Here is a 19,922-nt window from a genome sequence, read left to right as displayed (position 1 = left end):
AGAAAGAGTAGAACAAAGAGTTCTATCTGTAACTGACTGTAAACAATCAACTGAGATAACTCACTATCTTTGGACCAGATGATATTTTTGGTGAAGAACTGAAGGAGGTAAGATAGCCAGTCGTGCATAAATATGGGAAAAGAGCATTTCAGGCAAAGGGAACAAGTACAAAGGTCTTGAAGCAGAGAAGTGCCTGGAATGTTTCAAAATAACAGTAAGGAGACTAGTATGGCTGGAGTGAAATTAACAGGCAGGAGAGGATGGAGGAGGTTTGGAAAGCAGAGAGGTGCTCAGAAATGTACTTAGAGGCTGGATGGGCCTTGCAGGCCATCATAAGAAATTTAGCCTTTACCCAGAGTGAGTTTGGGAAGCCATTGGAGAGTTTTGAGCAAAGAAGTGACTTATTTTAAAAGAATGAATTTGGCTATTGCAAATAGACTGAAGATGGGTAAGGTTGGAACTGAGGAGCTCAGTTTTTAAGACATGAGGTTTGAGATGTCTATAAAACATCTAAGTGAAAAGACTAAGCAGACAGTTGAATTATGGATCCAATGTGTAGGGGAAAGATTTGAGCCAGAGATAAAATATGAGAATCAAACACCAATACATGGTATTTAAAACTATGACTCTGAATGTGTTCACCTAGGAAGAAAGTATAAATGGAAAAGGGAAAAGGGTTCAAGGATCAGTTTCTGGGGCTCTCCAGTGGTAATTTCTATAGTCATTGAAATTATAATGCATGTTGAAAATGGTCCCCCAGTTCTTATTGTCATGCATTTGCATATCTTATATTTAGAAAGCTGTGAGTCAGTTCCATTATTCTTGGGTTTTCATTTGATGGGTATGGAATTCTTTCATCTTACTTCCCATTTCTCTTTTATGAATATGCCAGGAAGCAAGAGTTTTCCAGGATCACATAGTAAATCAAGCATGGATTAAAAACCAGAAACTAGGTCTCTCCTAACTCCCAGTCTAAGGCAATAAGCATCTTCATTCAGAATTTGTTTAGAAGGGCTTGACACCTGTTCATGTGAAGGGAAAAAAGAGAAAAGGAGGCAACAGTGCATGTGATGCAGCTGCTAAGGAAGCAAACAATCTTAGGTTTCATTTTAAAAGCAGAGTTTATGGGAATAACACTTCTTGTAGATTAGTTCAGGCCATCTAGAGTATTATGTTGATAGGCGTAATATTCTTAAAAGGTCACTTTAATCTAGAAAATATCCAGATGACAGTAACCAGGACAGTGAGATATCCCAAAATCAGGCAACCAAAAATGGTAATTTTTATTTATAAGTAAAATCTTTAAGTTCCAAGGAATATATAAGAGCTTATTGGGAGATAAACAACTATATAAAGCAGGGAGCACTCTATCATCTAAAATGCTACCAAAGAGGCCAGCATTCAGTGGGAAGTTGAATTAGATCTTTAAGTTCTTTTTCATCTGCAGGATGTTTTACTCTCTGCTTCTGAACTTAATATCCTTAAATAGATACATTAGGTTGACAATTTTTGACTTATAAAAATGGCAATTTCATATATTTTAATCTAAAAGGTCCAAGTTTACCAGGATGACACCAGTCAATATCACTCACCAAGGAGTTATGGCTTAGAAACCAAGGGCATCAACTACACTCTTCTAGGTAAATAGATATTTTTAAAGTACCCTCCCTGCATATGGGGGTTGAGTGGGAAGGCAGACGTTGGTTTCCTCTGCAAAAACACAGTTGGAGATGTGGATCTAGTGTGTAGGGGCGAGACTGAGCTGAAGTTAACATTTGATATTATTATTCAGCATCACTCTTTAGATAACGAGCACAAACCCACAGCCTAAAATGCTACATTCCACTTTATAATTCACACTTTCACAATTATTATGGTTTTCAGAGTTATATTAACCAGTTAATGAATTTTCAGCACTGCTATTTCAGCAGAATAGGATAGGTACAAGAGTCTATATCTTTAGATAAAAATCCATAGGAATTTATGTCATACACTTTACATCATTCACAATAACTATAGGGGAAAAGTAATATAAGAAATATAAAAAGTGTGTAAATAATCTATCCAACCTAAAAGTTATAGCTTCCCAAGCAATCTTTCTTCAGCTTTACATAATACAATTTTCCTATTTGTGTGAAGAACAAATAAAATTTCAGGTCATGATAAAAATTTTCTAATGAATATTACTATTCATAATGTGAAGAGGTAACTAGGGCAAACACTCCACTCCCTACCACATTCCAACACAAGAGCAAAATAAGATAGCTCCATATAAGATCAGACTCATATCATACTGGATACCGTTGCACAAATGGCTAATGCCTTCAAGGGGTTGTCCACTGTAATATCTCATCTGGCATTAAGAGCACATGTATTTGAATTAATGCCATTGCAAAGGAAGGAAAGAAGGAGTAACAAACAATACAATGTCACAGCTTAAGAGAGAAGGCAAAGAGCCCACTTAGTTGAACTAGCTACAATGTCTTCATTGCTTCTTGAAGCAATTGAGATTTCCCTGTTAATTTGCAAGTACCAGATGCAGGAATGAGGAACTTTTTTTTTTTTATCTTTAAAGGATGGAAAGAACACAAGTCTTTACATGTATTGTTCAGTGAAGGTCAGTGAACTACATACTCCCACCCTTCTGAGTAGATCAAAGAACTCAATTTCTATAATCACTTCTTCTGCCTCTACTGGAAGAGGAGGCCTCTATTATGTTCCACTCTGAATTCCAAAGAGAAATCCAAAGATTCATCAAGAATTTTGTTCTAAATTTTCATTCAAAGTATTTATTCAAAGCATAGGCTAAATCATGCTTAATTAGTCTTAGATAGACAGGAGGGTCTTTTGATCATACTTATTAGCCTCAACAGGTGGGCCCATAGCAGCTCAGTACTCACCTGAGCTGTAGCTGTCAGTAGATGACTGAGAAATAGAACGGGACAGAGAGCGACGTCCAATTTTGGTGGGACGTTTGTTGAATTCTTGTTTCTGGTCAGCAAATTGGATCTGCTAAGAAAAAGAACCCTAGTTATATAAGGGAAAAAAACCCTCCATTTTGAGACAGCAACTCAAGGCTTGCATTATAGGCTCTTACCTTTCTTTGCAGTTGATATGATTGAACTAAAACCCTATTTGGAATGTTAAAACTCTTTTGAAGAGGAGAATGGGTTTTCATTCTTTGCCTACTATGTTTCTATCAAATTTAAATCTCTGATCCACTCTCTGACTATATGCTTTCTACAATAAAATTGTGACATCCCTCCCCTAAAATGGAAATGGAATGTTCTGGTTAAAATAAATTTTTAGAAAGTTGAGTCATATTCAGAAATACCTTCTACAATTTCACTGAAAATTAAAGCTGGAAACAATCTCTGAGACTATCCATATAGCTATAAGCTTCATATATCTAGATAAGAAAACTACAAGGTACAGAAAGGTAAAATGACTTGCACTCAAGTTTCAAGATTCTCAGGAAACAGTATATAATAACTTTTAAAAAGGCGAACGAACATTCTGGAATTGCATTCAAATTCTGGCTATGTCACTCATTATCTGTGTGATGCTGTCAAGATGCTTTTGTGAGCCTCATTTTCCCATAAATATAACAGAGATAAAAGTACTTACCTCATAGGTTTTAGGGAGGGTTCAATGAAACAATGTATGTAAACTGAAACATGGCAGGAGATTTAATAAATCCACTTCCCACCCCCAATCCCTCCAGTTCAGTATTTTTGTAACTCTTGCAGGTAGCCACTCTAATTTGTTAAAGACTTTCTAAAATGTATTAGTTGGCTTTCTAGTACTAGCAAGCATTAATTATTTTTTTTAATGTTTGGTATTATAAAATACCTAAAAGCCACAAGATTGATCATTTACTAACTGTAACAGATATAGAAGGAATGGATGATTTCACTGAATGTGCACAAATCTCAGATCATACTCTGGAAGCTGCATTTTGGACAATATCTGATAATGACTTTGGTATAATTTTATCTCTTTCCCCTGCTGTTGGAGGTTCCAGCTGGTACTTTATAATACTTTACAAATCAAAGCTTATATCATTTATTCAACTATTAATTTTTCTTTTTCTCTGAATGTTTGCATAATTGCTTATTCTTCTGGATTCAAGGTGGCACAAAGGAAGATCTATTGAAAAGGATAAAAGATCTGATGACTGATTCTACCTTTAATGATAAAAAGATGGTTCCTTGATGGGCACAACAGATACAGCAGACCAGGATCAAAGCAGCAACTGATGGCTACACTCCTGCAGTTAGAGGTAACTAAGGAGTCATTTGAGTATTGAGACAAGGGGACCAATGCCAAATGGAATTAGCTTAGCATTGCCTTGTAGGGGAATTCATAGCATTTTCATAGCTATAACAACAAATAAAGCCTGCATAGTGCTTTAGAATTCGCAAATTGTTTTTAGTAACAGGAAAATTCATTGGATTAGAGGCTCTTCACAAAATGAAAAATGATGAAACTATTTTGCTAAAGTAACAATTTATTTCAAAAGGATAAAGTGCCCTTTCTGTGTATTCCCATGGGATGCACATGAACTTTCATGTACTGTATTATTTCTAGCATAGCACCTATTACATGGAATATAACTGCCTACCTACCTGGATCCTCTATAAATTATAGGCTCCATGAAGGCAGGGGCTATATTATTCACCCTTACATCCTCAGGCACAAATGCCTGGCACGTCCCAGGCACTCAATCGTGTGCTGAATCAATGAATTTGAAGTAGCCTTCACTGTCTATATTTGGCTGAATATGCAGTAAATATAGTAAACATAAGACAAGTCTAAAGTTAAAAAATAATTTTTAAGAGCAAAAAAAGTTGGGAAGGAGAAGAGGGAGGGTGGGAAGCTGGGGAGGTAGACAGCAGTCAGGCTCAAAACTCTGGCTTCCACTTCATCGACCTTGTTCAAGACAGTCTCATGTCTTTATTCTTTTTTAGCAGTCTATCTAGGAAAAGAAGTAGTAATGGACTTTCTAAAGGCCACACTGAGTCACTAAGTTCGGCGGTGCCTTCTTTTCAAAAAGAATAACAGAAAAACCCTGCCTCAACACAACCCCCCCAACCACACACCTGCATACATGCACACATGCACACATGTGCATTTGTGTGCACATACACACACACTCACACCACTAGAGGGGGCCAGTCACTCTTATTCTCTAGATTTGCAGGATCAGGGTAAGTACCCAGGTATTTTTACCCCAGTAACACTAAACCATATAGATATCTAGTGGCATTATCATCTCAAACCAGTTTCTGTGAGCTGAGCTCTCTTCTCTGTAGTTGTTTCCATTTATAGTAACCCTCCTATCCAGAACAAGTTCAGGCTGTCTCGGCACTAAAGACTACTAGGCTGTGCAGACTTTCTCCATTTAGAACACGGGGTTCTAAAACCTTGGTTAGACACTAAAATCAAGTTTCTCTAAGACAGAAGGATATTAGAGAGAGACTAACCACTTACATATAAGTGAAATAATTTTCCCAAGAAATAAACGTCTTTCACTGATAACCAGAATACACGAGTTAAATGGGTCATTCCTGGTGCCCGCTTCCCCTCAATAATTAAATGCCATTATATCCTTCAATCAACAGTCCATTTTGTAATTGACTGATTTTGTAATCTACCTACCCCAGTTGTGGTACCTTGGTAGATTCAACCCCTAACTTTCCTACCTTGTCTGAAACCAAAGAGTCTTTCAAGGTAACCCTCCTTTTCCATTTCAGAGAGAACAGCCTAATTCTAACAGGCATCAAGGCAAGGGAGAAAAAGAGACTGTTAAGAGAGTGGTAGCTCACCTTGAGCCAGAGGGAGGGACGAAAGCAGGAAAAGAGGGAAAAAGAATATAAGCAGATGGCCTTTTACAATAGTGGCTATAGCGGCAGCAAGACTGGTAAATAAGAGTTTAGCCTCACCTGGGTTTTAATCCCAGAGTTGCCATTGACAATGTATTTCTTCCTGCTGCTCAGCATAGTGACATTATCAGCCCCACTGCCACCTCTGTGGCCCAGGGACCCTTGTGGCCAGGCCTTTAAACTTTCCTCATCAGCAATTCTGTTGGCTCTGGTTCCAGCTAGCTTTTTTGGGGGGAGGGGGGACTACTCTTCCTTGGACTCCCTGAAGCAGTTCCAACAACCCCTTCAGCAGCAGAGCCCCAATTTAATAAGGCATTTCCGTTAGTGGCTCATCAGCCATTCCTAATTCTGGTGGCTGTTTTGCTTTTATTTTTTTCCTAAACACCTAATTACATGGATCCTCTGACCTCTAAACCTTAACAAGTCCCTTGACAAGGCCCAACTTGCATGCGCATAACAATAGCGTATTTATATAACCAATGCACTTTTTTGCCTGCTATAATTAACTTGCTAATTAGGTTCCTTTTTAACCTTACCTCCTCCTTTTCCATGTCAGATGATTTTAGTTAACCTAGTCTCATTAGAAAAAAATTAACTACAGAGTCACTAAAACAATGAGGAACTTTATTAAGAGAGTAAAGAAAAAAAATTAATGGTGCCAAGTACTTGGGCAGCCCCTACCCTACACTGTGTCCTTGGATTAGCTAGACTGGGGACACTAGTTTCCGCTCTGTCACCAAGGAAATCAATTTTCTCAGCCAGTTACTTTACTTTTAATTGTGCTTTTTTTAATTTTTAAATTTTTTTTTTTTAGAGATGGGGTCTTGCTCTGTTGCCCATGGAGTGCAGTGGCATGATCACAGCTCACTGTAATCTCGAACTCCTGGGCTCAAGCGATCCTCCTGCTTCAGCCTCCCCCCATGCCTGGCTTGCTTGCTTATTTATTTATTTGGTACAGATGGGGTCTCACTATGTTGTCCAGGCTGCTCTCGAACTCCTGGGCTCACGGGATCCTCCTGCCTTGGCCTCCCAAAGTGCTAGGATTATAGGAGTGAGCCACGACACCTGGCCTAATTATGCATCTTTTATACAGGTTTTGACACTTGGTTTCTAGCCTCATCTCAAGATTGTTGCCGATTTGGCACTGGGTGACCCAGTTTGTTTTTTCCAAAAAATTTGTGTTCATGGAAGGTGTGACTACAAAGGGGAGTTTCTTACCTCTACAGAGTCCACAGAATCACAACAACCTAATAACATGCCAAATAAGGATTCAAACAAAAAGGCAAAGAATAACATTATTTATTTGCTGACTTCTGAAATGGACCCAATGAATAGGAAAGCTACTCTCAACTGTATGCTACAGAGATTGAGGGGGGAAGTGATTTGAATTTGTCCTTAAAAAAAAAAAAGATTGTTGAGCCCAGGAAAGAACATAGATTCTTTTTTAAAGATAATCTTTTATTTCTAGAGAAAAGGTCATATTGCATAGTGTTTACTGACTTCTCTGGAAGAGAAGGGGAGGAGAACTAATATTTATCACATGACTATATGCACAGCCCTCACAGCCCTGTGTATATGTCACTTCTATTAATCTGTACAAGAATCTTAAGAAGTAGGCATTATCTTCATTTGACAAAGCAGAAAAGTGTAGCTCTGAGAGAAAAAATAGTTTGCCCAAGATCTCACATCAAGTGAGTGATGGCACTGGAATTCGGGCCCGTGTTTATGTCAGAGCTGAAGCTCTCCACTATACCACACCTTATGATATTAATTGGAAGACCAGAGAACTCCCCTGGCCCTAATCCTAGGTGCACTAGCCCCAACTTAATCCTCTTACTTTATATTTAAGTTTACTTAACTTGAAATTACTGTTTAAATTTATTTTCTTATTAGATTGGGTCTCAGAAATGACATCATCCCAGATGATCTTGGGGCCCTGATCAAGCCATAATTCTGAAACACTTGATCATATGAGAGTTAGAACTCTAAAACCCCTTTAATTGGCAACTTTGCCCAACGCCACTACCAAAAATGGAAACAGATTAACTGAACTCAAATATTGGTGTTCACCATCACCCACGACAATCCTGTTCTCTTACTCATAATTTCACAACGTGAGACAGACCACTTTGCCTGCTTGCTTGACAAATCTCTAAATTCCTGCTATTGGTAACAAGGATGTTCACCCTAGTATGCATGTATTAAGCTGGTTCCTCATTTTCCTCACTCAGGTGAAAAGGAACTCCTTGGTCCAATAGCGTAAGTCACTAAACCTGAGCCAAAGGGAGTTGCGGATCTATATCAAATACAACCAGAAAACATTATAGGATACTATGACTGACAGGAAAAGTCTTAACCACTTAACAAGTTTATCTAACAGAGTAATTCTCACATTTTAGCTGCATCAAATTTACCTGGAGGGCTTATTAAAGCACATTGCTGGGCCTTACTACCAGAGTTTTTGACTTACTATCTCTGGGTGGGGTCAAAGATTCTGCATTTCTAACAAATCCCCGGGGGATACTGATGCTGCTGATCTGGGGACCACACTTTGAGAACCACTGCTCTAACACTTTCTCCAATCATAAATGAAGTAGCCCTGATTCTCTTGACTCTCTCCTTAGCCAAATATTCTCTACCCTACCCGTGGCTACAGCCATGGAGGCATGTTCATAGGCAGGTAAGAAATGGTTATTTGAAAGTTCAGAGAATAGGGTGAGGTGATCTTTTCTTTATACCAAACACAGGGTCTAAAGAAAACTGGGTCTAATTCTGATTTCCATAATTTAAGGCTCTTATAGATGGTTAATACATTAAGAAAAACAGGACTCATGAGGAGAATAGAAGACCTATTTACTCTAAAAAGAATCAGGCAAAGAGAAACCAATTAATTACTTTCAAGTACGTAAAGTAGTACTACAAAGGATATATCTGTATCTCCATTTCTTAACTTATGTAATGCTCATTTATAAAATGGAGACAATAATATCTACTTTGCCTATCTAAAATGTGTGCTGAGACAATAAAATAAAATAATGAGAGGGCTTTGAAGACTACATAATGATATACAAGCCTAAAATGTTAATATTTCTATTCTTTTAGGTCAAAGGTTCTTAACCTAGAATCCATGGATGTCTAGAACCCCCTAAAAGAGTATCCAAAATTTTGTGTTTGTGTATATTTTCCTGGGGAGGGAAAAACTACATACACATAGTTTTCATCAGTTTTTCAAATGGGTTTCTGCTTTCAGTGCCAATCTTGACCTAGAGTTATAGTCAAGCTATCTCCACCACCATTTATCAGATAAAAGTTTCTGTCTCACTTCCAAGTATTAATAGATACAGTTCAAATATTCTTCAAGACTCCTCTCCCTTCCAAGCCAAATGAGCAGCTTGAACAAACTCTTTACTTATGAAAGGGATTACTTCTAGCTGAAAGAATATTGGGTAGCAAGCTGGCTGGGTACTCAAGAAAGTCAATCAACTAGATTTCCTATGGAAAAGTACCAAGCACTACGGAGAGCTTGAGTGGGAGGAGGAGGAAATATTAAAATGTAGAAACATAAAAAAAGGTTACTGCTGATCGCCATGCACATAAGGTGCAGGACTAAAGATTTTTCAGGGGAAGTAAAACACATTAATAAGACAATCTTTAAAAAGAATGTGTTCCCCAACCTTTCAGCAGCAAAACTGCCTGAACAAGGCTAAGAAAATCCTTCACATGAAAGCAGCTAAAGAGCAGAGGCTCCAGAAGTTTTCCAGTGACTGACGGAATGTTACCTTGAAGTTCTACCTTGTCAGTTCTTGAGATGGGGGTTCTTCAAACTTCATCCTGGCTTATTTCCCTGCTGAGAATCAGAGATGTGAGTACTGCCAGCTATCTGTGGTCTGAGTCCTATTTTCTGAGGGGCACACAAGTCTCTTTTGCTAGAGATTATTAACAAAAATGGAGATACCTTCTCTGCTAAATTTTTCTCCTGAAAGAAGGTTTGAGAGGCTTTTCCTATTTCCTTTCGTGGCAGGGATAGTCTCTCTCAGTGGAAATTTCATTATACTAATATGTAAACTGGAACATCATTCAGACAGTTGTTAAAACCCTAACTTGAAATTTTTGCCCAACATGGGAGCTGGCTCCAGACTTTTCTCTTGGGGATTAAAAGGCACTTTAACATTTCACAAGTAAGGTCTGGAAATCCATAGGCAATACACTAGAGGGTGCTCAGTGGCTACCTCTCCTGGCTAAGTGTATCAGTGGCATCTTAATGAAGTACTTCCACAGACCAGGTCAGAAGTTAATGACTTACTCGGTATCTGAAAGAAAGCCTCAAAGGTCTTTGGCAAGGAAAAGGCAGCAAATGAGACAATTGTGCTATTAAAGACAAGTCCCTCCTTATTCCTCATTGTTGTTCAAAAAATTACTGATCAAAGGTATTTCCTGGTTTTTGAGAGAGAAGGGCAAAAAATTGCTAAATAAGAGAGATGCCATATTAAAAACAGAGGAGAGCTGTGCTTTATTAAGGAATGTTTTCTGAAAGCTGAGAAGCCCTAGGTTATATCCCTTAAGCAGTAGTCACACTAACTCCTGTAGAGCAGTTTTCCTATTCACATATATAGAAAGAAGGTAAATGAATAAAAGTTTGTAGGAGCTCCTCTTGAGGGGATGTGCTAAGCAGGTGGACAGTGAGGATGCTCTTACAGCAGTAAGAGTTACGTAAAAACTTTTATTGATTCTGAGTTGGCACACTAATGTTTAGTAGAATTCTTCTGTAATATTACTTTATAGAAATACCAAAGTTTAATACCTTAATGTAGGCCCTCCCTAAGAAAAACAAATTTCTTATTCCCCCTTCTTATTAGTGAGTGGCTAGAGATTCTAAAAAACTCAACCAGAATTACTACATGAATCCTTTCCATTAATTCTAAAACACTTACATTATGTGAAATAAGCTTGTAAATGGATAGGATTTCTTTTCATCAAATGTTTTAATAAGTGAGCACAATGTTATGAAATGGCACCAAGAACAACAGCAATAACCGCCACACAAATAAACAACAGTTGTAACAACCAGAGTTGAAATGTAGTCTCCTTGGTTGGGCCTTTGTTAGGCCCACTATATACTGAATCCCATTATCAAGAGTTATTTCTTCACGTACATAATTCCACAAACACTAAAAAGAACTTGGAATGTATTGTAGAGAATCTAACCAATTTTCCATAGGAAAAAACCATATATATATAAAACACAAACCTGTATAGGCTGTAAGAAATCAGGCTAAATCTAGAAGAAACCAGTTGGAAGCATAAGGATGGTTACTATTTTTAAATCAAAAGTTGAAATTGAATTCAAAATATTAGGTTTTATGTGCTACCTTTTATCAATAAATAAATCCTTATCATCATTATATTAAAACTATTTATCAGTCGAATATGGTATTTTGAAGAACTATACCAAGAGGGCTACAGTTTCTGCCTTGTAGAAATATATATATAAAAAATAGTTGATGGTGGTGGGGAGAATAGTTGGGAAAATGATTTGACTGCAGGGAGGGGAGAAATGTTTTAAATCTCTTTAGAGACTTGAGAGAGCACCATTTCTCTAAGTTGTTTTTATTTTTTTTCTCTTCATTTTTTTTTGTTTTTGAGCAAAGGGTCTTGCTATGTTGCCCAAGCTGGTCTCGTACTCATCTCAAGCAATCCTATCACCTTGAGTAGTTGAGTAGCTGACACTACAGGTGTGCGCCACCGTACCTAACTTTCATTATTCTTTTTCTTTACTCCCAGAGAGATAAAATAAGCATTAGCTTGAAAATAGAAATGCAAAGCAATCACAGGAGAATACTACCCATACAGCACACCAGCAGCTGGAGGAAAGCCCCCGCCCACCACAGAGACAACCAGGCAATAAGCTGCCTCTGGCCAGGCAGCTCTCATACCTTCCCTAGCTCCACTGGTAATCAAGAAACAGGGTGACACACCACCTAGGAACTAATCAGAAATTAGAGTAATAAATGTCTTCCCAACCACAGATCTTGGTAGGAGCTTCTTAGAGGTGATCTTTATCACCTGTCAGAAATGGTTGTCTCTCATTATCAAGAAAGAGAGGGAAAAACAAAGTGACCAAAGAACTCACCATCCACTCAGGCATGTGAAAAGCTGAGGTGCCCTCATTACCGTCCCACTTCTCCATAGTGCAGGCTTGGGTAAGATATGTCCTGAAGCAAAAGGGAAAGCTGGTTTGGAAATGCCAGGGTTATCTGAGTGCCTCAAAGCAGACCCAAACCTAGTGATTCAGAAGTTCACAGTGGCTAGCAGAAGCTGCATCCCTTTTCACAGCAGCCTCCTATTCAAATCAAGATCATCAGTCAATTGCCTGACAAGTTCCTTACTGGCCCCTTCAAAGCCTTGTGCTTCTGATGTAAAATCAGAGCTGGTACAAAGTGCTGCACCCAGGCACTGCACTTCTCACTGGGCACTCACTGTTTAATGCTGCCCAAACACTCTACCCCCGCCGCCCCAGTGGGGACTTTCTCTCCCTGTGTGTAAGGCACTTGTTAATTTTCTCCCGCCCCTCGGGACACGTCACTGGAAGTACTGATACCAAGATCAATAAAGATTGAGGTCAAGAAGGCACTCCCTTTTCTCAAGAGTTGCTTGATTTGGATTAGTACAGTAAACAGGCGTTTCCTTGAAATCAAGAGCTCCTTATGGCCTTCAAGTTTAAACAGCTATGCAGAAGTTCCCCATCTGCTCACACCAGGGGTCTGGCACCAAACGCTGGCATATCTCGTTAAATTCTTATTGCACAGGAGGTTCGGATGGAGACTGGGAAGATCTTTTGCAGGATCATAACTTCTTACAAGCTCTGAAGAAAGTCCTGGAACCACAACTCCCCCTGCTGGCTCCCTATGCTATACACATGAAGGCCTAAGGGCCCTCAGCCACATAAACAACACAGATGCTGATTGTAAAGTGGCTTCTCTGAAGCTAGTCAGGCGCCACCAGAGCATAGGTTTAGAGGACAATCGGGGTTTCCAAGCAAGACTAGTGTTGCCTCAAAGTCCCTATCCAAGGCCAGCTTTTACTCACAGGTCTGGTTTCAGAAGAAACAGAATACCAACACGGTACCCCCGCACAATATGACCTTAAAGCTGCAGTCCCAACTCCGCGGACCATGGCCAGATACTGATCCACAGCCTGTTAGGAAACAGGCGGAGCATCACCACCTGAGCTTCCATACCACACACCTCTCCACACCCGATCCCCCCACCCCCCGGTCTGTGGAAAACTTGTCTTCCATGAAACCAGTCCCTGGTGCCAAAAAGGTCGGGGACTGCTCCTAAAGGACCTTAGAAGCTGTTTCCACTTTATGTCCCCATACCAGCTCCCTCCTTGCAGCACACTTCAGAAGTTTGGAAATAAGACATAAGTAGAAAAAATGTGATCTAATCTACTTTACCTGCTTAATTCATTCCTGGGGTATATTATCCAATACGAGTACCATAGGTTTCAGGCACAAAGGAAGTCCAACAAGATATGCCTGCTTTGGTCTCCTTCAAGGACCAAAGACTCTTTACAGTGTTAATTCCCATTGCAGTGGATAATTTCTCTGGAGCTGATAGTTGTAATATTACAATTATGATTATAGGGTTGTTACCCTTTGGGGCCTTTGCTGGTTAAGAGAATGATCCTTTGTATGCAGAATGGAGGGGAGGAAGGTAGTATCTAGGGAAGAGGTACTGTAAGATGCCAGAGAGGGCATAAGTCAAATGACTGGCCAGAGGTATAGACTAGAGAGAAAGGCAGGTGAAAACAAGGGGATTGTTATACCAGGTGCATTCAGAGATGTCAAGGGATCAGGGATCACAGGGAGGGTAGAGAGCAGGTACAGTAAGAAGAGAGAACAGCAGTAGTGGAAGTAAAGGAAGCTGCGGTCAGAGACGAGCTACGGAGTGCAGCAATCTGAGTGATGTTAAGACACAGTAGATTGATGAGATGCAAGGAAGATAAGGCCCACTGAGGTCAGCGTGTCAACTTTGATAAAGCCTGAGCTCGCAGCAACCTCTAGTTATTGTTCTCTGGTCTTCTTTTTAATACAAACTTCTTAAAAATGAGGTCACATCTGCTGCCTAAAATTCCAATGATATATTTCATCTGTGTTTTAAATACAACATGTCTAAAAGCAAAATTATCATTCCATCTTTTTCCCCATCACTCTCCAAACATTTTCTTTCTTCTCCTCACTTTTCTATTTGTGTTACTGATGCTGCTGTTCCCTTGGGCAACCAGATATGAGACCTCAGGCATCTCTGATTCCTCTTTCCCCTAGTCCCCAGATCAGTTGCCAGTTATATCTGAGCCCTCCTCTACCAAGGCTTTCATCTATCCCTCTCTGTCCATTTCCACTGCCTCTTAAAAACTCTCCACAAATCCTTTCCAAGATGACCTTCCACTGCATATCCCTATATACACACTCTATCCTCCAGGTAGGTGGTATTACCTGCTATTTCCTGAATGTGAAGACTATACAGTATGGCAGCCTCAAACACTGGTTTTGGAGTAAGACAGATTTGGAGTAAGACAGATTCTGGTCTGCCACTTATTTAACCTTTTTATATCTCCAGCTTTCTAATCTGTACAGTGGAAGTAACAATAGCCACCTCAAAGGACTGAAGCAAAGATTTTAAAAGGGTACGGCCGGGTGTGGTGTCTCACGCCTGTAATCCTAGCACTCTGGGAGGCTGAGGCGGGAGGATCCCTTGAGCTCAGGAGTTTGACACCAGCCTGAGCAAGAGCGAGACCCTATCTCTACTAAAAATAGAAAAAATTAGCCAGACATGGTGGCACGTGCCTGTAGTCACAGCTACTCAGGAGGTTGAGGCAGGAGGATTGCTTGAGCCCAGGAGTTTGAAGTTGCAGTGAGCTAGGCTGACGCTATGGCACTCTAGCCCGGGCGACAGAGCAAGACTCTGTCTCAAAAATAAAAAAAAATATATATATATTTTTAAAAAAGGGTGTATCCACACTAATAGTAGCTCTTAATTATGTCATTATTATGCTGTGTCCTTTCCCACCTCAATGCCTTTGCTTGTGACGTTTTCTCAAATTGAAATGCATTTTTTTCTGCCTTCACCTACATCTTCATTTATTCAAATTCTTCAAGGTTCAGCTCAAATGATAGTTATGCCATGAAATGTGACCTAAAAAAAATCAATCTCCTTTTCCTCTAATAATGTTCTTTGGCTATGTCATTCCTCTCACCCGTCCTCATATTATAATTATTATGTATGTGTGTTACCCCTCATTAGACTCCAGGTTCTTCAGGGGCTTAGCCAACTTTGATTTGCCTACAGTGCCTGGCATATAGTAGGTGCTTAAGAAATTACCAAATCCATTTAAAATTTTTGTATGCTATATATATACACCCTATAGTACTCTGGGGGCAACTTGCAAAATTAATGTATTTATTAATAATATTTATGTCCATTTTATAGAATGTAGAACATTATATTTATAGGGCTTAGTTATATTACTGATGACAGCTATGACTTATTTGATGATGAGTCTTTAGTAGGGTTTTAATCCTTAATTATAACCTTATCTCTGTAGGAATATATAATCTACTTCCATGGCTTGATCTGCACCAATTGTAACCCATTATGATCCATATCATAATAAAGCTTTTAGAAACAAATCAAGGCCAAAAGTCTATTTTACTGCTAGAGTAGAACCTATCAGCAAATCACTAGATTATGGATACTCCTGTTTATATTCTCCATGAATGATTTATTAAATAAATTGAGGGTGACTGCCTTCATGGTAGCATGAAACCAGGGGGGAAAAACAGCTTTTAAAGAATAAACACAAGTAAAATATATCACTTTGGCAGGCTAAACTAAATGTTATTTTAGTTAGGCCATTGTTTTATTTTCTTAGCGTAGGTTTTAACTAAAATAGACTTCATTTGAACACTGTAACCTCACTGCACCTTTCTCTAATGATTCCGAAACAAAAATAAAATAGTTGCTATTACATTTGAGAAGTGAAGGTCTATTAACTCACCAGGACTGTGTAAGGTATAAGGTATAGTTATAAGTAATAGTTTTAAATTTGTTTCCAATATAATTTCATTTTACCATAATGTGCCTTAGAAGATACACCTATGGCAATGGCAGGAGTGAGACCACTGCACATGATTACAGAACACTTAAAATTTAGGTGAGGAGTTAGCAACTCCAAAAAGAGTTATACAAACTGTATCTGCTCCGGCAGCCTTCTGTTTTACAAAAATTCACCAAGTGTGTGAACAGTTCAGAAGAATTTCTTTTTAAAACTCTAAGAACAGCTCTAAGTTCTATGTGCCAGGTGTGTTCCTAGCAATGGTAACTTGATAGTAGTATCATCATCAATGAGGGTATGCCAGATGGTATTAAATCAGAGTGTGTATATGCTCAGGGCTGAGGAAAAGACAAAAAGTTAATATTTCCAGGGGTCGAAGCCAAAAAACAACTTGGCAGTGAAGAAGTTACTACAATGTTAGAACAGTTTTAAAAAAGGGGTGATGAATCTGGAAGCTAAAGAGTTATAAGGCACAGGGCAAAGACTGTAAGAATGTGACCCTGTCCTCTGTTTCCGGGCTTGTCACAAATGGTTTTATTAGACTTTGGCAAGTTACCTAATAACTCCCTTCTTCAGTTTCCTTATTATAAAATGAATGAGGGAAAGGTAAGGAAGAGTGGACTGTGGAAGGTTAGAACTGGTTCCTTCCAGTTCTGACATTCAGTATTTCTAATCCAACTGGCTTCCCTGAGATCATAAAAAAAAAACAAACAAACAACAACAAAAAAGCCCTATTCCTTAGTCACCTATGTTACAGCCTATTACAGAGGCTAAGGTTCTTAACCACCTGAGTTCAAAGCTCAATGTGGTCAATTATGAGGTTGGCTGAAATTGTTGGGCCTTAAATCTCCCTGCCCCTTCAAACTTGAAATGCCAATGCTATACAGCAATTGGAATTAAGTCCTCCTCCCTAGCTCACAACCTTAATAATGTTAGGCATCTTACCTCTCAGTTCCTCCATGATCTTAAAACTTACATCCCACAGATATTCTAGATTCAACAGGAAACATCATCATTACTGGTAAAGACTACAGGCTTTAAAGTTGGCTAGACTTGAGTTTGGAGGCCAGCTCCATCCCTTACTAGCTGTGTGTCCTCGAGTAAACTACATAATTTTTTTGAGCCTTTGTTTCCTCGTCTGTAAAACGGGATAATAATACCTTCCACACATTGTTTTTATAAAGATTAAATAATACATATAAAACACTAAGCACAGTGCCACGAAGCTATTTTGTTCAAAATTAGATATGGCTTAGTAGAACCAAACTGCCTGGTTTGAATCTCACCTCTAACTGTGTAACCTTAGACAAATTACTTACCCTCTTTGTGCCTTAGTTTTCTCATCTCTAAAATGGGGATATTAAGAGTATCTACCTTATAGGATAACCAAGGATATCAAATAAGTTAATATGTATAAAGCACTTAAAACAGTCAGTGCTATTTAAAATGCACTATTACTACTAATAATATGTACATCCTTCTCTCTAACACACCCAAATCTATTTTCTCTTTTTACACATGGAAAATTCATTCATTTAATCAAACCACAAATATTTATGGGGTGCCTGCCATGTGTGCCATATGAAAGACAGCCCCTGCCTTCATAGTGCTTAGAATATAGGGAGAGTGACAGGCATTTAAGTAAATAAAAGTGTGAACAATGATAATGTGAGTACAGGGTGCTATGGGAGTGTATGGCAAGGGCACCAATCATGTGTGTTGGGGGTGTGTCATCAGAGAAGCTCTAAGCAGAAAGGTAAAGGATGTGTGTTTGGTGAGAGGAGAGATTGAGAAGAGTATTCCAAACAGAGGGAAGAACATGTACTCTATAATATCTCTTGCAATCTGTCCTTTCTTCTGCGTACCAGCTGTCTAAAGCCTGACCATCACCATATCTACCTCAATCAGTGCTTTTCAAACTTGAATGTCACATACATTATTTGGATATCTTGTTAAAATGCCCGTTCTGATTTAGTAAGTCTGAGGTAGGTCCCAAGATTTTTTTTTTTTGAGACAGAATCTCTCTCTGTCACCCAGGCTAAAGTGCTGTGTGCCATCACAGCTCACTGCAACCTCAAACTCCTAGGCTCAAGCAATTCTCCTGCCTCAGGCTCCTGAGTAGCAGGGACTAAAGGAACATGCCACCACACCCGGCTAATTTTTCTATTTTTTTGTAGAGAGGAGTCTCACTCTTGCTCAGGCTGGTCTGGAACTTCTGGCCTCAAGCGATTCTCCTGGATTGGCCTCCCAGAGTGCTAGGATTACAGGCATGAGCTACCACGCCCCGCCAGATTCTACATTTTTAATGTCTCTCAGATGATGCCAATGCTGCTGGGACTACACTTTAAGAAGTAAGGGCCTAGATAATTCCATCTGTAGAACAGCCTACTTCAATTCATTAAATTCAACTTTGGTCCCCACTGTCCTCAAAATAAAATCCAAACTCTTTAGCATGGTGACATATAAGGCCCTTCATGACTTTGCCTTTGCGCAGCTCTGGAGCCTTAGCTCTCTGCATTTCCCTACCTCCCCCCTCACACACACAGATGTCTTTCAAACTTTATAGATTTATAGCTTAGCTATAACTTCCTTCAGCACACAATTCCAGCTCCTGGTCTAGGTTAAGACTCAATTCTGAATTACTGAGCAGTCACCCAGACTGATATCTATCATAGCACCTATCAGCATTGTTACCAATAATTGATCATTTGTCTTGTTTCCACACTGGAACTGTAAGTAATCTGAGGTTAGAGATTACGTTTTATTCCTGTATTCAAAGTGCCTAGCATATAGTAAACAATCAATGAATATGTGCTGAATAAAAAAATGACTTAACCAAACAATAAATAACTACCTTAGTGCAAAGTCCAAAATTAATAAAATATAGAACAGGCATTGAAGGGTAAAAGGAAGGAAAAGAGAATCAGGTATGAGTAAGAATTGACAAACCATAAATAGAAACATCACTATGAGAAAATTATGCCTAGTGTACTTAAATGTACCTCCCTGCCACTGACTAATCCAATCAGTGTCTCTCAGATAAATAATTACACAATACAAAGATTACAGTTTTCTAAAGCAGGCACCAGGCCACCTTCTCCACTCCCTGTTAAGTCCTTTAGAATCTGGGAGTGGGGTGTAGACTTAAATCCTCAATTTCCCTGATATAGCTAATAGAGTGCCACTTAGGTCAGGGTTCAGTTTGCTGCAGTTAGCACCTGTAGCTAAAACTGTCCTTAAAGAGAAGTTAAGCTTAAACTTGACACTTCTTAAACTTGAAAACAACCAGAATAAGAGTGGGAAGGAATCTGCACTCAGTGCCCTCAATTTTATCACGGAGCTAGGGGTGGGGGGTAAAATAATGAAGCATAATGCCATTAAATAAATGGAGAGTTGGACTTGTCACTATATTCTTTTTTTCTTTGATATATTCTTTTTATTTTTAAATAAGCATGTTATTGAAGCATAACCTAGCTACAAAAAGTATACAAATCAGAAAGTTACAGCTTGATAAAATTTCACAAGTCTACATATCTATATAACCACTATGCAGATAAGGAACTAAAACGTTCCCAGTACCCTAAAGCTGTCCCTCATGTCCCCTGTCTCATTACTGTCACTCCTCCCTAAATGTAATCCCTATTTTGACTCCTATCATCATTGATCAGTTTTGCCTATTTTTGAACCTGATATGAATATTATAAAATAAGTACTTTTAGGTGTCTCTTTTTCTGCTCCATGTTTTTAAGAGTTGTCCAAGTTTGCTGTGCTTAGTAATTTATTTATTAGTTTATTTTTATGGTAAAGTATCCCATATTCACGTTTTTGTGTATATGCTCAGGGCTGAGGAAAAGACAAAAAGTTAATATTTCCAGGGGTCAAAGCCAAAAAACAACTTGGCAGTGAAGAAGTTACTACAAT

The 19,922-nt window shown here is 38.9% G+C and overlaps 1 protein-coding gene across 1 annotated transcript in view; it reads right to left on the bottom strand.

Annotated features, from left to right (window-relative positions):
• The window catches only part of AHCYL2 (adenosylhomocysteinase-like 2), a 218,102-nt gene that overhangs the window by 51,277 nt on the left and 146,903 nt on the right, over positions 1-19,922 (bottom strand). The window contains exon 2 of the mRNA XM_012664737.1: positions 2,901-3,009. Within this exon, the coding sequence (XP_012520191.1) occupies positions 2,901-3,009 (109 nt within the window). The remainder of the gene's footprint in view (positions 1-2,900; positions 3,010-19,922) is intronic.

This window comes from Propithecus coquereli, unplaced genomic scaffold (assembly GCF_000956105.1).
Source record: "Propithecus coquereli isolate 6110/MARCELLA unplaced genomic scaffold, Pcoq_1.0 Scaffold91, whole genome shotgun sequence".
Lineage (NCBI taxonomy): Eukaryota > Metazoa > Chordata > Mammalia > Primates > Indriidae > Propithecus > Propithecus coquereli.
The sequence above is the reverse complement of the archived record's forward strand: the minus strand, read 5'-3'. Positions and strand labels throughout refer to the sequence as shown.